The following is a 20602-nucleotide window of genomic DNA, read 5'->3' as shown; positions in this document are numbered from 1 at the left end:
TCCCTAAAAACTATAAATATATTTTATCACTAAATGTTAGATATAATTGATAATGTATTTGTTTGTCTTTTACCTATAAATTTTATACGTTACTACAAAAACAAATGTAACGTTCGAACTTTAAGGGAAGAAAATGGGAGAAAGATTTGAACCTTTCGTCAAAAAAAAATGGGAGAAAGACAAGAAGAAAAGTAGGTGGATCTTCGACGGTTTTAGGGTTTTAATGATTCTCAACGTCATTGTCGTATTGGTGATCCACGCGTATGGTCTATGTATCATCATCTCCACTACTTACTCTAGATTTTTTGCCACCTTTTACCTTGCGTAATTTTGTGTTATGTATTGTTTCCAAGTTCTTACAAGTTATATATACATATAAATTAGTCAATTAATTAATAATTCTAAAACAACAGTATTAAATTGTATTCAATATATAAACTATGACAAATGACTTCTCACAAGATTTTGATTTTTGAAAAAATTATAAGAAAAACTAAATATAGAAATTCAGTGAACTCGTTGGATGGTTTTTTTCATTGGAACTTTTATATATAATACATATTTTAAGAGCTCCAACGGAAGAACCACCCTCGTTGGAGCTGTTCTTGGGTGGGGTCAACATGCAAACACATGTATGGATTCATGTATACTTTTGGACTACTTCGTTCGGCAATTATTTTTAAGCAAGTTTGGGCTCAAATCAGATCGCGGTACCCTGATTGACATTTGTATCCAATATGACAGACATTTAAATATACTAACAACCTGTCAACCATACACATAAATAAATGTTGGATATGCAACAACATGATGATAAAAGGAAATAAACGTATACTTGCAAGTCGTGAGGCAACTATAGTACTATGCTGAAATGAATTATGGAATCAAGAAAAGGTCATAAAAACGGAGCAAGAAGATGTGAAACGTAAACATGGAGACAAATATTAAAATTTGCAGATGAGAATCATGAGATCAAGGTTAATTGAAAAGGTTGCAATTGATGTCCAGAGACTTTATGATAGATAACTTAAGTTAAGGTGCACCTGGATTACAAATTTTTCGACTAAAATTGTATAAAATTGTATAAAAAACAAATTTCATTTCAATGGTTTCATGTGGAATATATGAAAAAAATAGAATGTAATTATAAAACATTCATGATTAAAAAGTTCATGAATGAGATGAAATTAAATTCTATTTTTACTCCATAATTTTTTTTATTCCATTCATTTGCTTCCTATTTGTTTTAATTTCATTCATTCATTATATTCATAAAATTGATAAGCAATTACCACTTCAGATTTTGAACGGTTTAACTAAAAGAAAAAAACAATAAGATGAAAGGTTGATAAACCAGCGGCCTTGGGCTAGTGGTACTTGAGGGGAAAACCCCCAATACGGTACCCGCAGTTCGAGTCCCGCTGGCCATCCGGGCTATGGTTAAATCCCAAGAATACGTGGAGTGCCGTGGACCTCGCGGGAATAGTCGGTTGACCACGATCGCCGGAAACCCGCGGTTACCTAAAAAAAAATAATAATAATAAAAAATGAAAGGTTGATAACTAAAAAGGTTGCACTTAGCTTAGAATTTGATACAGTTTAACTAAAAGAACAGAACAATAAGCAACTTCAAAACTTGAGATGAAAGTTTCATTTAGTAAAAAGAACAAAACGATAAACAACTTCAAAAATTGAGATGAAAGTCTTCTTGACAAAAGAAAAAGAAAAAGAAAAAAAAAGAGATGAAAGTTTTCATTTATTTAAAAGAAAAAAAGGCCCAAAAGTCTGATGATAAATTGCGGTATAGTCCGTGTTAAGTCCAAGACTAGGATGGTTTAATTCTTAATGACGCTGAATCCACCGTCGACGAGGAGGTTATGTCCACTAACGTAAGCAGAGTCATCAGAGGCGAGAAACAAAGCAGCTTCCGCAACATGTCGAGCCTTGAGCACAATGCCCTTGAGATTTGCTGCTTCGCTAAAGATCTCCTCTAACTCACTCGCCTCCATCTTGATCTTGTAACCCTCGCACACCAACGGCGTCGCCACCCAAACGGCGCAACTCCGTTGACTCTGATCCCATGTTTCCCCAAGTCACCAGCAGCTGATCTTATCAAACCCACGAGCGCATGTTTCGACGCCGTGTACCCGTGCGGCACCACCGTCCCCGCGATCACCGACGCGACGCTTGTGGTGCACACTATTGACCCACGTGTCTTTTTCTCCACCATGGCACGTGCCACGTGCTTTATAAACGCCGCCGCGCCACGGACGTTAATTAACGGCCATGACTCTGTCGAACGCCTCGAGGTTTAGGTCGCGGATGTCTAGCAGCGGCTCTGGTACGCCGGCATTGCTGAATAGAACGTCTATCCTGCCGTGTTTCTCGACCGTGAACTTAACGGGGCTTTCGACTTCAGTCTCCTTTCGGACATCACAGTGGAAGTAGCTGACTTTGTCTTCTCCAATCGAAACGGTAACGTTTCGACCGAGTTCATCTTTCACGTCCGTGATCACCACTCGAGCACCGTGTTCTGTGAACAGCCTCGCTGCTTCGGCGCCTATCCCGCTCGCTCCGCCTGTTATTACTACAATTTTTCCCTCCAACCTGCTACATATTATTAACCAACTATTAAATCATATATATATATATATATGACTAACTCTATCTATATATTACAGACATAATGTTGATGCAAGAGATGAAGAACATACCTGCGTCCCGACGACATTGGTGAGGCACTTCAAACTCAAAGGATGAATGTAACATTTCATATCAGCTATGGAATCCAATTTATACATCATGATTTGATGTATAGATCATGTCCAAATGGCCAATTTGCACCCTTTTAAACTCTTATTTTTAAGTTTTATTATTGTCAAGACAGTAAATCCTATAGACTGCTTCAATGACAGTAAGAGCACCGTTAACCTAGAAACCACAAATGGGTCTCTTATTTTTTTTTAATGCTTTTTAATTGTAAAAGTGAATTAAGAGACTGGATTAAGAGACCCAAAAATTTACGTGCTCCAATGCAAGTCTCTTAACTAAGGGTTCTTAAAAAAAAAAAAAATTTAATTGAACACCAAATTTTTTTAATGGCCACACAAACAAGCTTCACATTCATATTCTCAAATCTGAATGATTGATTTAAAAGGATATAGATAGATTGTACCTCTGGTAGTTATATTCTAAGATGGTTGAGCAAAGATATGTATTTGGGACTTCTTGACTGCAACTTCGAAGCGAATTTTCTTGGAGTTGTTTCACTGAGATTTGCACCAGCGATATCATGATTCCCATGGTAATAGTTTCTGATACCGTGATGGGTCTCACACAGCTTCGAGAACAGGAACATTCTCTCTTATCAGACAGTCAAACTGATGAACGCTATAACTCTTTTTGTTTGCGAATCACAAGTCACTCCCTTCCAGTTACACGGATCTGGATCCTCTGGTCTCTACTGACTGATGACACCATCAGATTTAGAAACTCCACTTCTAAAACTCACAAGCGCCTCACCTAGAGAAGAAAGGACCAAAGATTTATTATATTTTTTTGTCAAACACAAACTATGGAAGAGATTTTAAGGAAACAAATCGATGTACCATCAGGACTAAGCGCGTCATTAACAATCGTCAGTGCACAAAGAAATGTGATAAAAAGAAGCCTTGAGCAGCAGCTGTTCCTCACACAGATGCCCATGGCAGCGTTCAAGCATAGTGATTGCCAATCATCTGAAATAACAACCTCCAGAATCTTCTCCTCGTATCATATACTCAGTGATGCTCTTTCTATCTTGAATAAAAAAAAGAGGCTCCTGAGGATAAAAGAAACTTCTATCATTAGATTGTAGAACAATAACAAGCAGAGCCACCTCTTTCAGTAACACTCAATCAAAACAAGATTGTGGAAAATTTCAAAATTAGCCAATGGTGTGGTCATTAAAAGACTTGACATGCCTGTTTTTCTTAATTCAATATTGTGACACCGAGTTTGGATCTGCGGATAATACAGAGAAGAAGACATTAGAATCAAACCCATAATGAGATTTACATAGCACATAATAAACCCATAATTAAAAGTCTTGGGGGTACAAGTGAATCGTTGTAAAGCTCAAGACTTTATCATCTAATCAAAGATTCAAAGAACACAAGTTGAAATAGACTCAGGATCCAATGAAATTTGGCTATACCCATTTGATAATTCGATCGGAGAATTGAAATCTCTCCACAGTATTTAAGACAAATCATATACATAACTCAATAAGCCAAGAAAAAGGTTGTCGATTTCAAAGTTTAAAATAAAAAATTCCAAATCTCTGAGTTCTTACGGAGAAGAATAGAGTGGAGAGGAGATAGAACTGTAACTGTGTATTGAATGAGACTTTAGAAAAAACCTTAAAACCTTGTCATCTTTGGCAGCGCCGAGCATATGAAGAAGCTCGGAAGGAGACGACGCGGGGAAGCTACGATCAATCGAGAGAGAAAGAGAGAGACAAGACGATTTCGTCGACACCTGTCTCTAAGCAACGTCTCTTGCGGAGCTTGAACAAGAGACGTCTCTTCCTCCTTTTCTATTTCTGTTTTTTTTTTTTTTTTTTTTATCTTCAAACTAGATAATATAATCTTCATGGAGAAGATTAGTAATACAAGAAGGAACATAGAAGTTAAATTGAAAACTACAATTGTCTGGTAGTCTTGCTTTAGCCAATCTATCTGCCACCTTATTAGCTTCTCTTCCTGTCCATGTAAACTTGATCTCTGTAAACTTCTTAGCCCACCAATGAATTTCCCTTGTCCAATTATAAGCGCTAAATTGCAGCTTCCGATTGTTAAGAACATCAATAACTTTTTTATTATCACTTTCCATATGTAACTTCCGATATCCCTGCATCCAGCAATGTTGAATAGCCATTAAAACCGCTTGTAATTCGCTTTCATAAGCATTCTCAACATGTTGGCCAATTGCTTGTGCAGATCCTTGATAAACTCCTTTCTCATCTCTTAAAACCCAACCAGCTACACTAGCACTATTGTTGCTTACGAAAGAACCATCAGTATTACACTTAATCCACCCCATCAAAAGTCGCTGCCACTTGTTCATTCTTGTTTGTGTAGTTCGTTGTTGTCTTTGTTGTAACGGGAATATAGAATCCTGATTTGTTGTTCCTTTCCATTCCTGAGCATCCAACTTAGCGTATTGAAGAGATTGTCTCCACTCAATTTGTTTACGTTGGAAAACCAGAATATTGCGAGATTTCCATAATCTCCATAGAATCCATAGGGGCAAGTCTTTAAAATGTTCCAAACTGGGAGCAGAGCAAATGGAAAGACAAGCTTCAATTTTTTCTTCAAAGGTCGTCGATGAACTGTTGATAGTAGTATTAGAAATACCCGAAGCCCGCCACACACATTAAGCGTATTGGCAGTCAAAGAACAAGTGCTTCTCTGTTTCAACATGTAGACCACACCTTTTACACTGATCATCTCTTGTAATATGCCTACGTCGTAAGTTATCTCCGACAGCCAAACTCCTAGAGAGGAGCTTCCACATAAAATATTGTATTTTCGGTGGAGTCTTTGTCTTCCAAATCTCTTGCTTAAGAGGAACATGCCCATAGGTAGGTTGAATAGGATGTGGTATTGGTAAATGAGTTCCCAACCAGTAACCAGACTTGACCGTATAAAGACCGTCATCATTGTAGTGCCATCCAACTAGATCCTGTATAGCCATTCTGCTAATTTTTATTTTCAGGATGCGATCAATATCATCTTATATTACTGCGTCTCGCAGTTTTTGGATATCCCATCCAGTACCATTTGTATCAAAGAACTGATTAACTTTCATTTCAGTTACAGTGCCAGCTCTTGGTATTGGAGATCGTGAAGGATGATCAGGAATCCATGGGTCGGACCACATATTGATCAAAGAACCATCCCCAATAATGTATCTCATACCTTTCGTTATCAACTCTTTTCCATAGAGGATTGACTTCCAAGCATACGACGACTTTTTCTTCAGAGTTGCACTTAATATACATCCATCCGGGAAGTATCTTGCCTTTAACACTCTCGCCATCAAACATGTTGGGTTTTGAAGTATACGCCAAACTTGTTTACCCAATAAAGCTTGATTAAAAACTTCCAGATCTCTAAAACCAAGCCCTCCTTCACGTTTTGGTGTACAAACCCTCTTCCAAGCATAACAATGCATTCCTTTATTCTCACCCGATCCCCACCAGAACCTAGCCAGTATTCCATTAATCGCCTCACAGACCTCCTTAGGTAATCTGAAGATGTTCATGGAGTAGATTGGCATAGATAACGCCACTGCCTTAAGCAAGACCTCCTTTCCTCCAGGCGAGAGATGTCTTTGTTTCCAACCTTGGGTGATTGCTTTCACTTTCTCAATGACGTAAGTGAACATTTCACTTTTCTTACTTCCAAACTGTTCAGGCAACCCAAGATATTTACCTATACCACCCTCATTATGTATTCCCAGTAGATTTCTCATTATAGTTCTGACATCCACTCTCACTTTATGGCCGAAGATGATAGATGACTTACTTAGATTGATAGATTGTCCAGACACCGCTTCATATTGGCCAAAAATTTCCTTTAACTTCTTTGCAGCTCTATCATTTTGCCAATGAGAAAAATAAAGAATCATCTGCAAATAATAGATGATTAACTGCTGGAGCCTGCATTGCAATCTTCATCCCCAACAGTGAACGATCAACCATTGCTTTATTCATCATGTGCGAAAGAACTTCTGCACAGAGGATAAAAAGATAAGGAGATAATGGATCTCCTTGTCTTATCCCACGTTCAGGAACTATATACCCTTCTGGTGAGCCGTTAATAAGAACAGAGAAACTAACAGAAGATACACAAGACATTATCCATCTGATGAACTTACTGTCAAAACCCATATGTATCATTGATGTTTCCAAAAAATTCCATTCCATTCTGTCATACGCTTTAGCTATATCAGTTTTAACAGCCATGTAGGAAGTAGCTTGTCGTTTCCTTGCATTTAGACTATGGAACATTTCATGAGCAACTGTTATATTATCAGAGATCAATCTACCCGGTATAAAAGCATTCTGATTCTCTGATATAATACCCCCAAGATGAGGTTTCAGACGATTAACCAACACCTTAGAGATAAGTTTGTAAGACACATTGCACAAAGCAATTGGACGGAATTCAGTCATGCCCGTCGGTGGGTATATCTTAGGGATCAGACACAGGTTAGTGTGGTTGTGCTGACGATCAAACTGGCCATCAAATAATTCATGTATTTCCTGCATGATTTCTTCTTTTAAATCCTCCCAGAAACGCTGGTAGAAGACCGCAGAAAATCCATCAGGCCCTGGAGCTCGATGTGGTCCCATATCAAATAAAGCATTCCTCACCTCCTCCTCAGTACATGGGCGAGTAAGATCAATATTCATCTCTTCTGGTACACGTGTTTGAAATCCACTAAACACGTCCATTAGCAGACTCTCATTAACCGGGGTCGACGTAAATATATTCTGAAAATACCGTTCTGCAACTTGAGCAACCTCCTTCTGTCCTCTATGAATGACTCCATTGTGATCTTGAATAGAATGTAGAGTATTCTTTATACGCTTAGCCTTCGTTACAGCATGGAAAAACGTGTATTACGATCTCCTGCTCGTAACCACATGACTCTACTTTTTTGCTTCCAAAAAATCTCCTCTTCCAAATAGGCCTGATTGAGTTCTTCTTTCAGTTCAGCTCTCTCCTGCTGAGTCCTAGTATCAGAGACCATCGCTTGATCGAGTCGTCTACGCAGAAACCCAATTTTGTCTTCAGCATTACTACGATTATGTCTCTTCCACACAGAAATGTGCTGTCTACATCTACTCAACGTTTGAGCTAAAGGAATCCGTAAGAGCTGCATCTGTCATGTTCCTTTCCATCCATGTTTAACAGTATCATGAAAACCATCTTTATCGATCATGCTACTATCAAAACGGAATACACGTCGCGGCTCTACCTGCTCCGTCTCAATATATGTTACCAACGGTCTGTGATCAGATTCCCCAATCTCCAAAAACTCTGTCTGAGAAGCTGGAAATTTATCAAACCATGTACTAGTTGCCATTGTGCGATCCAAGCAACATTGCACTCTATGATTGCCTCTCTGCCCAATCCATGAAAATTTGTTCCCCAGCGTTTGCAAGTCTTGAAACCCACAAGTGCGTCTCATGTCCCTGAAATCTTGAAAGGAAGCTTTCGGCCTTATTCTTCCTCCTATCTTCTCATGATTGCCAACAATTTCATTAAAGTCTCCTAGTGTAAACCACGGTTCATTCCGTCTTGTCAGACCACATCGCATCAATCTCTCCCATGTATGATGTCTAAAAGCAGGATTAGGATGCCCATAGACGAAAGACAAGTAGAAAGAAACTTCATTACTGATAACCTTACAATCGATTAGATTACAGGACTGACTTAAAACAGAAACCTGTACATACTGCTTCCAATAAACCACTAAGCCACCACCTACACCAACTGGTGTTACAATACTAGAAAAAGGAAATCCTAACTGCGCACCAACGTCACGAACATAGTCATCTTGCTGCTTAGTTTCTGATAGACATATGATGTCCGGGAGATACATACGATTGATCTCCTTCAGGCGTCGAACTGTCAAGTCAATGCCCAAACCCCGACAGTTCCAGCAGATTGTCTTCATGGCGGCAGTGGTGGTTCTGGGCCCACCGCGCCTCCTTCCTTTGGTGTGTCCTCCGAGGGGACATCAGCAGCATCATTGTTAATACTCCTCTGTGGTATTGTCTGTGTACCTTCATTCTTCTTGCGTCTTGTGTATCTCTTCGTGCTAGATTCACCTTGTTCCAGATTTGTAAATATGCTTACATTCTCATTAGCAGCCTCCATCCTAGCTTTCCTCTTCAGAGCTTCACGGGTATCCGGACGTTCTCCAACCGCAGACAGAGGATTAAACATTTCATTCATATTGTACTCCTCCGAAAACATTGTTGGCATTGCATTACCATACCAGAGCGCATCATCTTCCTCTGCAATCTCCTCCACTTGGATCTCATTATCCATATTCTCATCTACAGCAGCATCCAGACCACCTACGTTTTCTTCTTGTTGATCAGCCTCCACAATCTCTTCAATGATTAAACCTTGTGGTGGCGCAGGATCTTCCTCCAGATTATCATCCTCACTCCCAGAATCATCTGCACCTCCATTATCAGGACCTCCATTCTGGATGAGACAAGCACCAGAATCATGAGTCAACATTCCACATGTCTCACAGAAACCACGCAGTCTTTCATACGTAAGCCTGAGCATAGTGTTAACCCCTGCTTCAAATTGAAATTGCCTTTGAAACCTTAGAGGCTCATCAACATTCCAATTGACTCTAACCCTTGCAAACTTTCTCCTCACCGTAGTGTCGCTGTTGTAATCAACTTCCATGTACATTCCTAGTGCCCTTCCAATGTGAATAACAACATCTTGACTCATGTATTGAAAGGGAATGCCACGGATTTGAATCCACAACGGTATAAAGTTGAGCATCAGTGGGTTAAAAAGTGGAGACCAGCGTTCCATAATCAGCATACGATCAGAAAAGGCCCATGGACCTCGGCGAAGCACCATCTCCAGCGATTCCTCCGTAGGGAAGACAAATTGGAATCGACGACCCTCAGTTAGTCTTCCTTGTATGCCATCTTGGCCCCAAATAAGCGGGAGATTTGCAATGATTGAGCGGATATTTTGTCGCCTAGGCATGACCGGTCTTCCAATCAAGATGAATCGGTTCTCAGCAACAGCTTCATTAAGGACGTGAACAGGGAGTTGAACTGGAGGATCATTAGCACCCAAATTGAGGTTCTGCAAACCCCTTCGGATGTTGTCCGCCATGAGAATCCAATGATCGAAAATTCTCCAAAAGAAATGAATTAATTGAAGAAATTCAGAGGAAAGTGATGAAATCAAAAGCATAGAAGCATAAGCTTTATATATCAAACTTCGGGCTAGTTGAAAAACCGTTTCATCACAATCGTGGGCATCAATCATGGGGATTACATTCGAAAGATGGACTAGTGGAAAATCCCATACCCCTCCATCTCCGAGAACATCGGGAGTAACAATCAGAAAAGGGGAGATCAACCGGAAAAATAACGGTTTTTTGTTTAGGGTTGCAATCGCCTTTTCAGTCGCCTTTTTCCTCTCTCTCATTTTTTCTGTCTTTTTTTATTTTGCAATAAAAAGTAAATTTCGTTTATTCTTATTTTCTTTTTAATCACATTTTGTCTAAGAGACCATCGCTAAATACCGCGATAATGGTGCTCTAAATGCACCCGAATCTTTCTAACAAAAATAAAAAATAAAAATTTGGACAGCTTTGCTAAAAACATGGTTATAAATACTTTTTTTTTAACTAATTTTAACATGGTTATAAATACTTTTCAGTCATAAATATGAATTATATGTATTTCTCTTATATTCATAATTCATATAACACACTGACATTAAATTGAAACTGAAAAAAAAAGGAAACAAAAGCATGTTAGCATATATATCTACTAATAACCTTTGATCATTCCATAGGACCATAGCCATATCCAAAGAACTCCAAAACCTCAAAGAAGATTTTATTTTCTTCCCTAAAAAATCAGCGTGGAAAGTTAGAGCATGGGCTACAACAAAGATCTAACTTCTCACTCTCTTGCTCATCACTGTACTAAAAAACCCTAACTCATATATATACTTATGTACACTTTGGGTCTACTAGATAATGCTTTTCTGTCTATAAACTATTTTTATCAATGTGTAAATGATATATGATTTGCTTGGATTAATACGTTTCAGGCAACATGGACGACATCAGAAATGATGAGCAGATCATAACCGGATCCGCAGGAGAACCCAAAGAGAGGGAAAAATACATGCACTCACGGTGGAATCCGACGCCTGAGCAGACGATGGTGCTTGAAGAGGTTTACAGCAGCGGAACACGGACGCCGACGACACAACAGATCCAAGAGATTGCATCTAAGCTCCAAAAGTATGGGAGAATTGAAGGAAAGAACGTTTTCTACTGGTTCCAAAACCATAAGTCAAGGGAGAGGCTGAAACGACGCCGTGGTGATCAACAAGGAGTTACTACTATTAGTAACGTTCATGAAGAAACTCTACGCAAGGACAACGTCATTGTAGATACGGCAAACAAGGATTCATCATCAGGTAATTAATCTCAGTTTCAACCTTTTTGAGTTTCATCAGACATTAATTTAAACACGAGGGTTATTGAGTAAGTGTTGAACTATTAATTCCGTCCTATATCAATAATTAGTCTCGAGAAGGAGAGGTGATCATCGAGTTATTCACACAAGTACTTATTTATCTCCTTCACCCACACATCCACAGGTAATTTATTCATCTATTTTAGTTCTGTTAGTTGCATAGAAATGTTATAATTTACATATACAAACGTCTGCATTTATGTTTTATGTTAATATACACATGTGTGGAAAAATAGTCAGACATTGCATGGAAAGATTTCTATCATGTTATGTTGGGAACAATAACGAAAAAAGTATCACTTTCTCATAAACATTCGGTCTCTTTATTCCAAGTTGATGAAATAACCTCAATATATACCTAACTTTATTTGCTTTTTTATCTCATCAGAAAAACTCTATTGATGATGGGAAGCGGGAAGAATATAAGAGGGGGTTAGAGGAAGAAAAGGAAACAACTTCCCAAAATCAGATACATCCAAGCAACAGTTCAGACTTTAACTACCATCTGATAACTGCTTCTAAACCAAGTCAAGAAGAAGAGCAGCAGTACAAGCTGAATGATGATGAAGAAGAAGAAGAAGAAACAAGGAAAAGCCGAACGCTAGATCTCTTTCCGGTTATAGAGAACCAAGAGATAATCGGTTTTGAAGAGAAGAACACAAAACCAAACCAGTTGTACTGCAACTACTGTTATTATTACGAGTTCATGCCTCTGATGAACTGAAGCCAAAACCCATGTGGGTCGGTTGGATTTATTTAATGAAGATTTTGTAGCTTTGTGTGAAAAAGGGTTAAGTAATGTGTCTGAAGGGAAGTGTGAGAGAGAGAAAAGAGGTTGTAGATGGAGACGTGTAGTAAATGTTGGGTGTATTATAACCCGAATGTGAAGCTTGGAGCATTTTAAGGTTTGGAGCTGAGACTGTGTCTTAAAGCTTCGATGTTTCGTTGTCTGTGTAAGGAATTTATATAAGTTTTAAATGCGTGTTCGAGTTATTATACGTCGGTTTCTTGTTCAACAAGCTGTCTTTTTCTTCTTCTTCTGCAGTTTATCTGTGACTGTGTCGGAAAGAGCGTGATATGGAGATGGCATTAGAATTAGATACACTGTAAAATTTCCCGCTGAATTAACAAGACCTATTAGACGGCATTTCTAGATCACTTATATATTATCTCAGAAGCATTGCAACATTTTTTTGTAGCCAAATATCATCACTAGAATGATTTTTAAAATCCTTAGAGAAATAAGTTGGTATATCTAAATATATAATGAGTTTTTTATTAAACCACAATAAATACATTATTAATGTGCTTCATTGTTTCCTTAAATAAGATTACGGAATTGCCTAATGTGGCTAAAGTATATATGACAATTAATGATCTTAAATAATAAGGATTTGATAAAAATAAGTGTATTATAATTATATTTGTTTAACTTTAAGCTATTAAAATAAAATAAACAATAATAGTAACCATATAATAAAAATTAAAAAAAATTATTTATATATTATATTTTGAATTTTTAAAAACAAGTATAAATTACTAAAACTGTTAAAAGTTTCACATTCAATTTTTGTGATCTATGATTTAAAACTTTTGTTATTACATGATACAAATAATTAAAAAATAATATAAGTTGAAAGTCTCATTTAATAAGTATCAAAAATAAAAGATATATAAATATATGTATCATTTTAAATTAAACTATATGTCATATAAAAATACATAAATAACTTAATTTTGAAATTTACTTTGAACATTTTTTTGATAAATTTTTTGAAAAAATATTGACAACTTAATTTTTTTAAATATTATAAATTACTTAGACCATTAACTCCACAGTGAAAATTTTGTTATCACTAATTTAAACTTTTTGCTATAACAGATACAAATGATAAAAAAAAGAGCGAAAAGCATCATCCAATAAATATTAATATTAAAATATACCATATATATGTTACTATCATTTAAATTTAATTATACATCATATCAAATAGAAAAAATATTTTTTAGATTTATAAAATTTATTTATATGTTCGCACCAATTTAATTATATAAGTAGTAGATAATGACTTTTTAATTATTCAATATATATTTATTATTTCATAATATGTTATAAACATATAATATATAAAATAATTTATATATATAATGTTCATTCCGTGCAAGGCGTGGGTCTTAACGTAGTATTTATTAAAATTTAACAGTTTATTTTAAATAGAGGATCTTTAGGGTTTGTCCACTACCTCTTTGCTGTCCATAGAAGCAAGAGATTTTGAAAAGGTGAGTAGAATACAAAAGTATTCACCAAATTTATACAAAGCATGTATGTAAATGTGCTTAGAAAGCTATTATGTGACATCCAGTGAAATTAACTTTTGGAGAAAGTAGTGGATTTCATTCACTTAAAGTGTTTCAAATGAAAGCGCAAGTGATTCTCAAAGTACACTGACTTCACAAAGTTATATTGTTTATGTCCAAAGCTATATCTGAATATTCCAGATTATACAGATTCGAATTCAATAGTAAGACATTCTCAAACAACAAGGGATCAGTGTCTAGAAAGAAGGTGAACCTTGAAAAGCAGCGACGCAAATGGACACTAGCCAGATTTTACAGAAACACCACATTCACTTGGAAGAACCATAAGAATCTACATTCAGAAGAATTTAAAAGCTCATTCAAAGAATTTATAAGAGATGAAAAAAAGGAACCCGTCAGTTAATGTACAAAACTTTTTGGACAGGTTTCTTCTACCCTAACTCATTTAGTACATCAACTTCAACTTGTCAAAAAAAATCTCACCCATGGAGAATTCTTAGGAGGGCCGCCCCTCTCTCTATCGCTCTGTTTGGATGTAGCAAACTAAAAGAATTTACCAATACAATGAATTAAATAATGTACCAGATTCCATAATCTCTGGCAACAATGTGGTCATGTGGTGGTTGCCGTGGTTTTGTTCTTGCGGCACATACAGTCAGGGCAAGGGAATATGTAAATGGAGTCACTCGCTCGTTTCAGCTTAAATCCCTTGGAGTCGCTATGAGACCTCATGTTTAGCATTTGATGTTTAAAGCTTCTCCATCTGCAGGTGAATTCAGAAACAACCATTGAGGGACCAACCAGAAACTAAAAACGAAAAAGCAATGTATTTAGGTAAGCATCGTTACCCCAACTTGGGATTGTCAAAGAGTACGGCTAACTTTCTCTTGTCAGGCCGAATCGTCTTTGAATGTCCTCCAAACAAGTACCTCCGATGCCCCATGAGGAAATGAGGGAAGTTTCCTCCTTGTGTTGTCACAAATACCTCACTGTGGAGACACACTGTGTAATCTAGTGCAGCCATTCTCGAGGAAAAGTTCTGAACGCAAAAAGTCAGAAGTGATTGATTCATCACGTGGATAAGCAAACAATGAAAGATCATGGAAACCAGAAGAATACCTTAAAAGGAGCAAGTTCTTCCTCAGAAGCAAGCATCTCCTTCGTCTGTAGATTAGGGAACATCTCGAGTAGTGGAGTCATAGTTCTATTTGCACCATATATCGGCCCAGAGGCCAGGTATATATATGTGCTTTTGTTGAATCCCATTCCTCTAAGCATCAAACCCACCTGATAGGTGTACAAGGAAGCCAACAGGAACAAGCTACTCTACTTACATCATTGCTCACAAGAGTTTGCACTTTGCACAACTACTCTGATTACTCCAGTTGGATGAACGTAATACGAAGAGATATGTTTATGCTTACCTCTAAAGGAGTCAAAGGGCATTTCCCATTGAGTCTAATAGCTCCGGGTCGTATCACGCGGCCAGGTTTTGTGAATTTCCCTTTCCATCCCCGTTCTCTAGCCGCAATCATATCTTTTTTTTCTTGGTTGCCACCATCAAATACACAACAAGAGAAAGCTACCATATCCTGCAAACACACAGATCTGTTTTTTCAGTATGTGTACAGCCATATGATATAATGAAGCGTTTCTCCTTCACAGGTAACAAACCTCTTCAAAACGAAGATGCACAGAAACGTACTTCCCGGCGTTGTTTGCACTAAGCTCTTTCATTTTCTTAACCAGTGTTTTTCCTTGAGTCAGTATGGGTTTTGCAAATCGCAAAGCGACATTATTGGCCAAACATCGAAATCTCTGGACAGGTCTTGGAGCATCAAACGAAAGTCTATTTGCAAATGGGGAAATTCTTATGACCCTATGCCATGGAAAAAGACAACAAATACTTCAAAAACCTGTGTCCTTAAACAGAATCAAATATCCTTTTACAAGTTCAGAACAGAGTGTGACTCACTTTTCTTCAAGTAGCTTTGGCAGGACTGAATCCCGGTAATAGTGAGTGGGCGCCCATGCTTTAACTCTGAAGTTGTATACTTTGGTCAAGTTATAGTCAAAACGCTCCATTAAGTACTCAGGAACTGTATCAACCACCCGCACATCATTTGCTAAGGTGCTGACAAAGTATTCTTCATCGTATATATCCCCAAATTTACTGCATGAAAAACACCCTGTCAGAAAGTAGAAAAGGGGACGGCTTTGCTGAATTTACAGCACCAAGAGAAGATCAGAAAAAACCTCGGATCTTTCCATATGCTGTGATAATGAAAGTTGGGAATCACAAGAGTCGCATTAAGGTAGCCTGCCACAGCAACCGCATTGCATATCTAAGCAGAGACAAGTCAACAACTTTAAGGCAAGAAAGGTAAAGTAAAACAAATCAAATCTACTGTGAGATAGCAAAGATAGACAAACTGTACCGAAGTCCGCTGCTGATTCAAACCTCCATTTGCCTCAATGAATATGAAACCATTCGACTCAGGCAAAACTACAATTCTCAACAAGAAACAAACAAACAAAAAAAACTCAGTGACACTGTTCCTTATACAGATTATTCATCAAACTGACTATTAACTTATTGCATAAGACGATAACAACGAAAGCTATATGATATACCTCCATTGGACTTGTTGACGCATGGCTTCCACTCCACACCTTTATAAGAACGTTTCCAAATTGTTGATATCTAGAAATGAATACAGTTCATAGAATGATTGAGCTCACAAGCACCGAATCAACTAAGAAAACATCCAACATTCCCACATTGAGATATGAATAACAGAATCAAACAATATGTGGATACAACGGAGGCAAACCTCACCGCATCAGTCGTGGCATTATCAGCGTCCATCGCCGCTTGCAGCTTAGCGTAAACCTGCGGGCTTCTATAAACGGATCCGGGAGCCGGGCGGCGATTGATGAAGGGACCGGGATCAAACGACGCCGTGCGCATGTGAAAGAGCATACAGAAGATGTAGATGAGAGGAGCGAAGAGTAGAATCCCCTGACGACGGAGAAGAAGCGATAAGAGGATCCACGAGACGCGGTGAGGGAGGTTCCGATTCGGCTGTAGGAAGGATTTTGAACGGCTACGGCAGAGAAGAGAAGGTGTAGAATGGCTGCTCCCCGGGAGATGAATTTGAATAGATGAATCTCTCTCCACCTGGGGAATCATTGTTTCCCTCCTCCTCCTTCGTCAAGGCGCTACGCCGTGAGGATAATACATTGTTTGCATTGCGTAGATTAACACCGGTGAAGTTATCGGAGAGTTTTATTTGTATATTTATTGTACACTCGTGCGACGGTGGAACCGTGATCCCGTTCACATGCACTTCGCACTTTCTTTGGATTCTTCTGTGATTTTAAGTTACTTCTATGAACCCTTTTCTTATTTATTTCGAAAAGAATGCACCCGTTTACGTTTATAGACATTTGTATAATTAGAAGAGGCAATGATCCACAACTAGACTACACAAAGACAACCCAAGTATAAAGATGTTGATGCTGGTATAGAAGAATCAATCCCCTCAAATGAGCTTTTATTCGATCACCAGATTACGGAAAAACCACAAAGATTTGGAATAACAAGATGCATGATTTATGATTGATGTCCAAATTTCAGTTACAATCAACAAAGTCCAACCTCATATAAAAAGATAAAAAAATGACTCTTGTTTTCAACCATAAGACAAACGCAAACAAGGACGCTCGTGTTTGTGTTGAGCATTCTCAATCTCAATCCTCGTGCAATGTTCCCAAGACGTCCTCATCACGGAAGAGATGGTACCTACGTCCATCACCAACACAAACAAAAGTTCCTTACTTTGAATCCAATTCTACATTTGTAATTGTAAATTCAAAACATGAATTATTATGGTGTTGAAATAGCAATGATGATTATCTAATTGAGTTCTCAGACATTCCCTAATCAACCATATCTAATTATCTAACTGAGCTACCGTAATCATTTTGACATTCATCACATATTCTCAGGAAGCATCTACAGTGATAAGGAAGTGTGACTTACTCTTTCTCGCCGAGCTTGACCTGAGTACCGCCGTACTCTGGAAGAAGAACGGTGTCGCCTTCCTTGACAGAGACCGGAATCAATTTCCCATCTTTGTCCCTTGAACCAGGTCCCACTGCTATCACCTTGCCCGAGTTCAACTGTAATCAACCGGAAACGCTTTTCAGATCTTACAAATGCCAAATCAAAAAAGATCAGATCGTAAAAAAAAGATGATGAAAGGCGTTACCGAGGAGGCTTTCTCTGGGAGGAGGATGCCGCTCTCGGTTTTAGCAGGCTGGATGACTCTCTGCACCAGGATGCGGTTGAACGTTGGGACCAGACGCTTCATCATTTCTCAATCGGTGGTGAGTGCGAATTCTAGGGTTCTCTGAGTTTTTAATTGGGGGAGACGGAATGTTCTAGGTCGTAGGGTTTAGAGTGACACATTAAAAGGCCAAGGGTTTAGATTTTATTCGCACGTATTGGGCCCTAGAAATATCTTGCTAATTATTTAATGGGCCTAATCTGTTTATAGTGTCTACTATATGCACTATTCCCCCTTCCTTTCTGTGCTTCAACTGAATGAATATAAGTAAAAGATTCAGTCTACGTCTAATAAGTTCAAAAAGCGCAAATGATAGAGGCTTATTGGCCACATTGTTTGTCGCAGCTCGCTAAGCCTACAGTGTTTACTTGCTTTTTGCTTTGTACATCATATCAAGGTCTGATCTTATGTGTTTATTACATTCATTGTCTACACCAGAACATGTTCTTATATTTCTTGGTGGTAACCTCAAATACCATCGCCTTACAAATTCGGAAAAAGAGTAAAGAAGGAAGTTCCAATAACAAGATTAGGTACACAGATTGAAAAAGGAGAGCTGTCTTGCAAGTCATCAACGACTCTAGCCACTTCCATCAAGTTGGCCTTGTGAAAGAAGGTGAGCCATGTATTGCTGCATTTACAAACAAACGAACTCAGCACTTGGTTTTATATTTCATAGCTAACCCACATGGTTCAAAACAAACATTTCTATCAACATATAGCACACCAGAAAGTCCCTAGTATTTACGGAAACTGACCTTCAATCACACAATATCTAGTGACTATGTTAAGAAACCAAATTTAAGATGATAGAGAGAGATTGAAGGAAACTTACAGAGTGGTAAACGTATGGAGACTTTCCCTGGCGCTCAAAATGCTTAGCCATTATGCAGAACTCGACAGGACCCCAATCCTCAGATTCATAGCAATTCCCAAGCGCCGCTTTGTACAGCTTTTAACACCAAAACCCGTTTTCATCAGTTCCAAACAAATATGTAATACAGAGAACAAATCAGCTGTGTCAACTCTAAAGAACACAAGTCAAATGTCTCTGTGAAGAGACAACAAGGGCTAACCTTAGCTGTGTCGGTAAGAAGTTCGGTACCCGCAGGGTAAGACGCATAAAACTGATCTCCCCTGGAGAATCCTGCTCTTGTTCTACAAATCATTCGAATCCGTGCGTTAAATTCAACAACACCAGACGCTAAAGTGATGAAATAGTTCCAAAACCAGAAGGAAAGAACAAGAAAAATGAGAACCGAGGAGAAACTTTGAAGGATGTATTACGTGTTGTTTGTGTAGAAGAATGTGAGGGCTGCAGTGAAGCAGTAGAATCCAGCGTAAGAGACAACCCGTCTTAGCTTCTGGATCTTTATAATCTCATTGCAAACATCCAAGATCATCATCTTCGTCGTGGAAGATCCAGCTCACTCAAACCGAGTAAGAATCAGAAGAAAGCTGTGGAAACTCTCTCAGGTATTGTATCGAACACCTTGTGATCGCTTTACCAAAACATGAGCACCTCTTCCGGACAATAATGAACCTCTCGCGAAAGATGCAATTGGGAAGCAAATGGTTAAAACATCAATGAGGCCCTCTATTATCCACCTTCTTTTGGGCCGAGCTGAGATATTTTCTTTTATCTTGGGCTAATACAATTTGCGGTATAAAACTATGAAAAGCATCCCTAATATAAAATTATGTATTGATTGATTCATGTTTGTGCAAATAGTTTTTTTTTTTCTTTTTTGAAAGAATCAATTAGGTTGGTAACCACTAAACCACATCTTGATTATTAAAACCAATACAAGTTGCAGTATAAGAATAAAAGCCTCCCTAAATTACAATTATGTAATGATCGCATCTTGATTATTAAAACCAACTAGTTTCTGAAATGATGGGTATATTTTTTGTTTTACTTTATTTTTAAAATTTTAATTTCCATATTTATTTATTTTTTTTGTAATGATATTTATATTTTTTTTATAATCATATTTGTGTTAATTGTTTTTAATTATTACTAATAAATACATAAATATACTTAAATTCGAAATTTGTTGCGATATTTTGTATTTGATAATCATTTTGTATGTTTCATAAAATAACCCGTAGATAATCTTAATAGTAAAAACATCAAATTGTTATCATATATAATAACTTTAGTTAACCTTCACCTTTCCATTAACATTAATCTGTCACATATTTAAACAACTTCTTAATGTATATATTTTATCTTTATTTCAAATCATAACTGTTGCCATATATAATAACTTCTAGAAAAGTGGATTCCACCTTTTGTGGAAATAAGATCGATGATAGTATTAAAAAGCAGTAAGAAATGTAATGAAATATATATTGATTGAAGTATTTATTAAGATAATCATTTATATGCAGTTATAAAATAATTAGTTGAACACAACATTTATTAATAGGTTATGATCCTGTTTTAATAGTATTGATACATTTTGCAGTATAAGAATAAAAGCATCTCTAAACTATAATTATGTAATGATTTATTTATGTTTATTCAATTAGGTTGGTAATCACAACTTGATTAATAAATCCAAAAGTAGTGTTTTTTTTTACTGGTAAGAGCTTTAAAACCAAAAGTAGTGTT

The 20602-nt window shown here is 37.4% G+C and overlaps 5 protein-coding genes and 1 pseudogene across 6 annotated transcripts; 1 reads left to right on the top strand and 5 right to left on the bottom strand.

The window, feature by feature from the left end:
* Positions 1–1559: 1559 nt before the first annotated feature.
* Positions 1560–3819, bottom strand: LOC106375922 (annotated as a pseudogene).
* Positions 3820–8721: 4902 nt separating this feature from the next.
* LOC106413280 lies at positions 8722–10161 on the bottom strand. Its single transcript, XM_013854080.2, has one exon. It carries the CDS (start codon positions 10083–10085, stop codon positions 8727–8729), a length of 1359 nt encoding a protein of 452 aa, XP_013709534.2. The 5' UTR covers positions 10086–10161; the 3' UTR covers positions 8722–8726.
* Positions 10162–10464: 303 nt separating this feature from the next.
* On the top strand, positions 10465–12588 carry LOC106413587 (WUSCHEL-related homeobox 6-like). Its single transcript, XM_013854336.3, has 3 exons — positions 10465–11255; positions 11365–11438; positions 11703–12588. Exons 1-3 carry the CDS (start codon positions 10886–10888, stop codon positions 12036–12038), a joined length of 780 nt encoding a protein of 259 aa, XP_013709790.2. The 5' UTR covers positions 10465–10885; the 3' UTR covers positions 12039–12588.
* Positions 12589–13687: 1099 nt separating this feature from the next.
* On the bottom strand, positions 13688–17023 carry LOC106412419 (O-fucosyltransferase 4). 2 transcript variants are annotated; one of them, XM_013853340.3, is made up of 11 exons: positions 16473–17023; positions 16268–16337; positions 16072–16139; positions 15890–15978; positions 15609–15806; positions 15308–15512; positions 15058–15225; positions 14753–14920; positions 14482–14672; positions 14216–14396; positions 13688–13964 (listed from the first exon to the last, which is right to left on the bottom strand). In XM_013853340.3, the coding sequence occupies exons 1-10, from the start codon at positions 16824–16826 to the stop codon at positions 14246–14248; spliced, it is 1662 nt and encodes a 553-aa protein (XP_013708794.2). In that variant the 5' UTR covers positions 16827–17023; the 3' UTR covers positions 13688–13964; positions 14216–14245. The 2 variants fall into 2 exon arrangements, with proteins under 2 accessions (XP_013708794.2, XP_048621214.1); XM_048765257.1 differs by lacking the exon at positions 13688–13964 and having other exon boundaries at positions 13978–14396.
* A 150-nt stretch (positions 17024–17173) lies between these two features.
* On the bottom strand, positions 17174–18110 carry LOC106364544 (10 kDa chaperonin-like). Its single transcript, XM_048765258.1, has 3 exons — positions 17908–18110; positions 17679–17818; positions 17174–17438 (listed from the first exon to the last, which is right to left on the bottom strand). The coding sequence occupies exons 1-3, from the start codon at positions 18010–18012 to the stop codon at positions 17387–17389; spliced, it is 297 nt and encodes a 98-aa protein (XP_048621215.1). The 5' UTR covers positions 18013–18110; the 3' UTR covers positions 17174–17386.
* Positions 18111–18377: 267 nt separating this feature from the next.
* On the bottom strand, positions 18378–19565 carry LOC106364545. Its single transcript, XM_013804094.3, has 4 exons — positions 19273–19565; positions 19062–19143; positions 18821–18937; positions 18378–18616 (listed from the first exon to the last, which is right to left on the bottom strand). Exons 1-4 carry the CDS (start codon positions 19389–19391, stop codon positions 18566–18568), a joined length of 369 nt encoding a protein of 122 aa, XP_013659548.2. The 5' UTR covers positions 19392–19565; the 3' UTR covers positions 18378–18565.
* Positions 19566–20602: the final 1037 nt, after the last annotated feature.

Source organism: Brassica napus, chromosome C8 (genome assembly GCF_020379485.1).
Source record: "Brassica napus cultivar Da-Ae chromosome C8, Da-Ae, whole genome shotgun sequence".
Lineage (NCBI taxonomy): Eukaryota > Viridiplantae > Streptophyta > Magnoliopsida > Brassicales > Brassicaceae > Brassica > Brassica napus.
This window is presented reverse-complemented; position numbering and strand designations above follow the sequence as displayed.

Coding starts and splice junctions, on each gene's coding strand:
- LOC106413587 (XM_013854336.3), top strand. CDS start 10,886: ATGGACGACATCAGAAATGATGAGCAGATCATAACCGGATCCGCAGGA. Junction 11,256..11,364: donor AAACAAGGATTCATCATCAG/GTAATTAATCTC, acceptor ATCAATAATTAG/TCTCGAGAAGGAGAGGTGAT. Junction 11,439..11,702: donor CTTCACCCACACATCCACAG/GTAATTTATTCA, acceptor TTATCTCATCAG/AAAAACTCTATTGATGATGG.
- LOC106364544 (XM_048765258.1), bottom strand. CDS start 18,012: ATGATGAAGCGTCTGGTCCCAACGTTCAACCGCATCCTGGTGCAGAGA. Junction 17,819..17,907: donor TCCCAGAGAAAGCCTCCTCG/GTAACGCCTTTC, acceptor GGTTGATTACAG/TTGAACTCGGGCAAGGTGAT. Junction 17,439..17,678: donor GTCAAGCTCGGCGAGAAAGA/GTAAGTCACACT, acceptor TGATGGACGTAG/GTACCATCTCTTCCGTGATG.
- LOC106413280 (XM_013854080.2), bottom strand. CDS start 10,085: ATGATTGATGCCCACGATTGTGATGAAACGGTTTTTCAACTAGCCCGA.
- LOC106364545 (XM_013804094.3), bottom strand. CDS start 19,391: ATGATGATCTTGGATGTTTGCAATGAGATTATAAAGATCCAGAAGCTA. Junction 19,144..19,272: donor TTCTTCTACACAAACAACAC/GTAATACATCCT, acceptor AATGATTTGTAG/AACAAGAGCAGGATTCTCCA. Junction 18,938..19,061: donor TTCTTACCGACACAGCTAAG/GTTAGCCCTTGT, acceptor TGGTGTTAAAAG/CTGTACAAAGCGGCGCTTGG.
- LOC106412419 (XM_013853340.3), bottom strand. CDS start 16,826: ATGATTCCCCAGGTGGAGAGAGATTCATCTATTCAAATTCATCTCCCG. Junction 16,338..16,472: donor ATAATGCCACGACTGATGCG/GTGAGGTTTGCC, acceptor ATTCATTTCTAG/ATATCAACAATTTGGAAACG. Junction 16,140..16,267: donor CGTCAACAAGTCCAATGGAG/GTATATCATATA, acceptor TGAGAATTGTAG/TTTTGCCTGAGTCGAATGGT.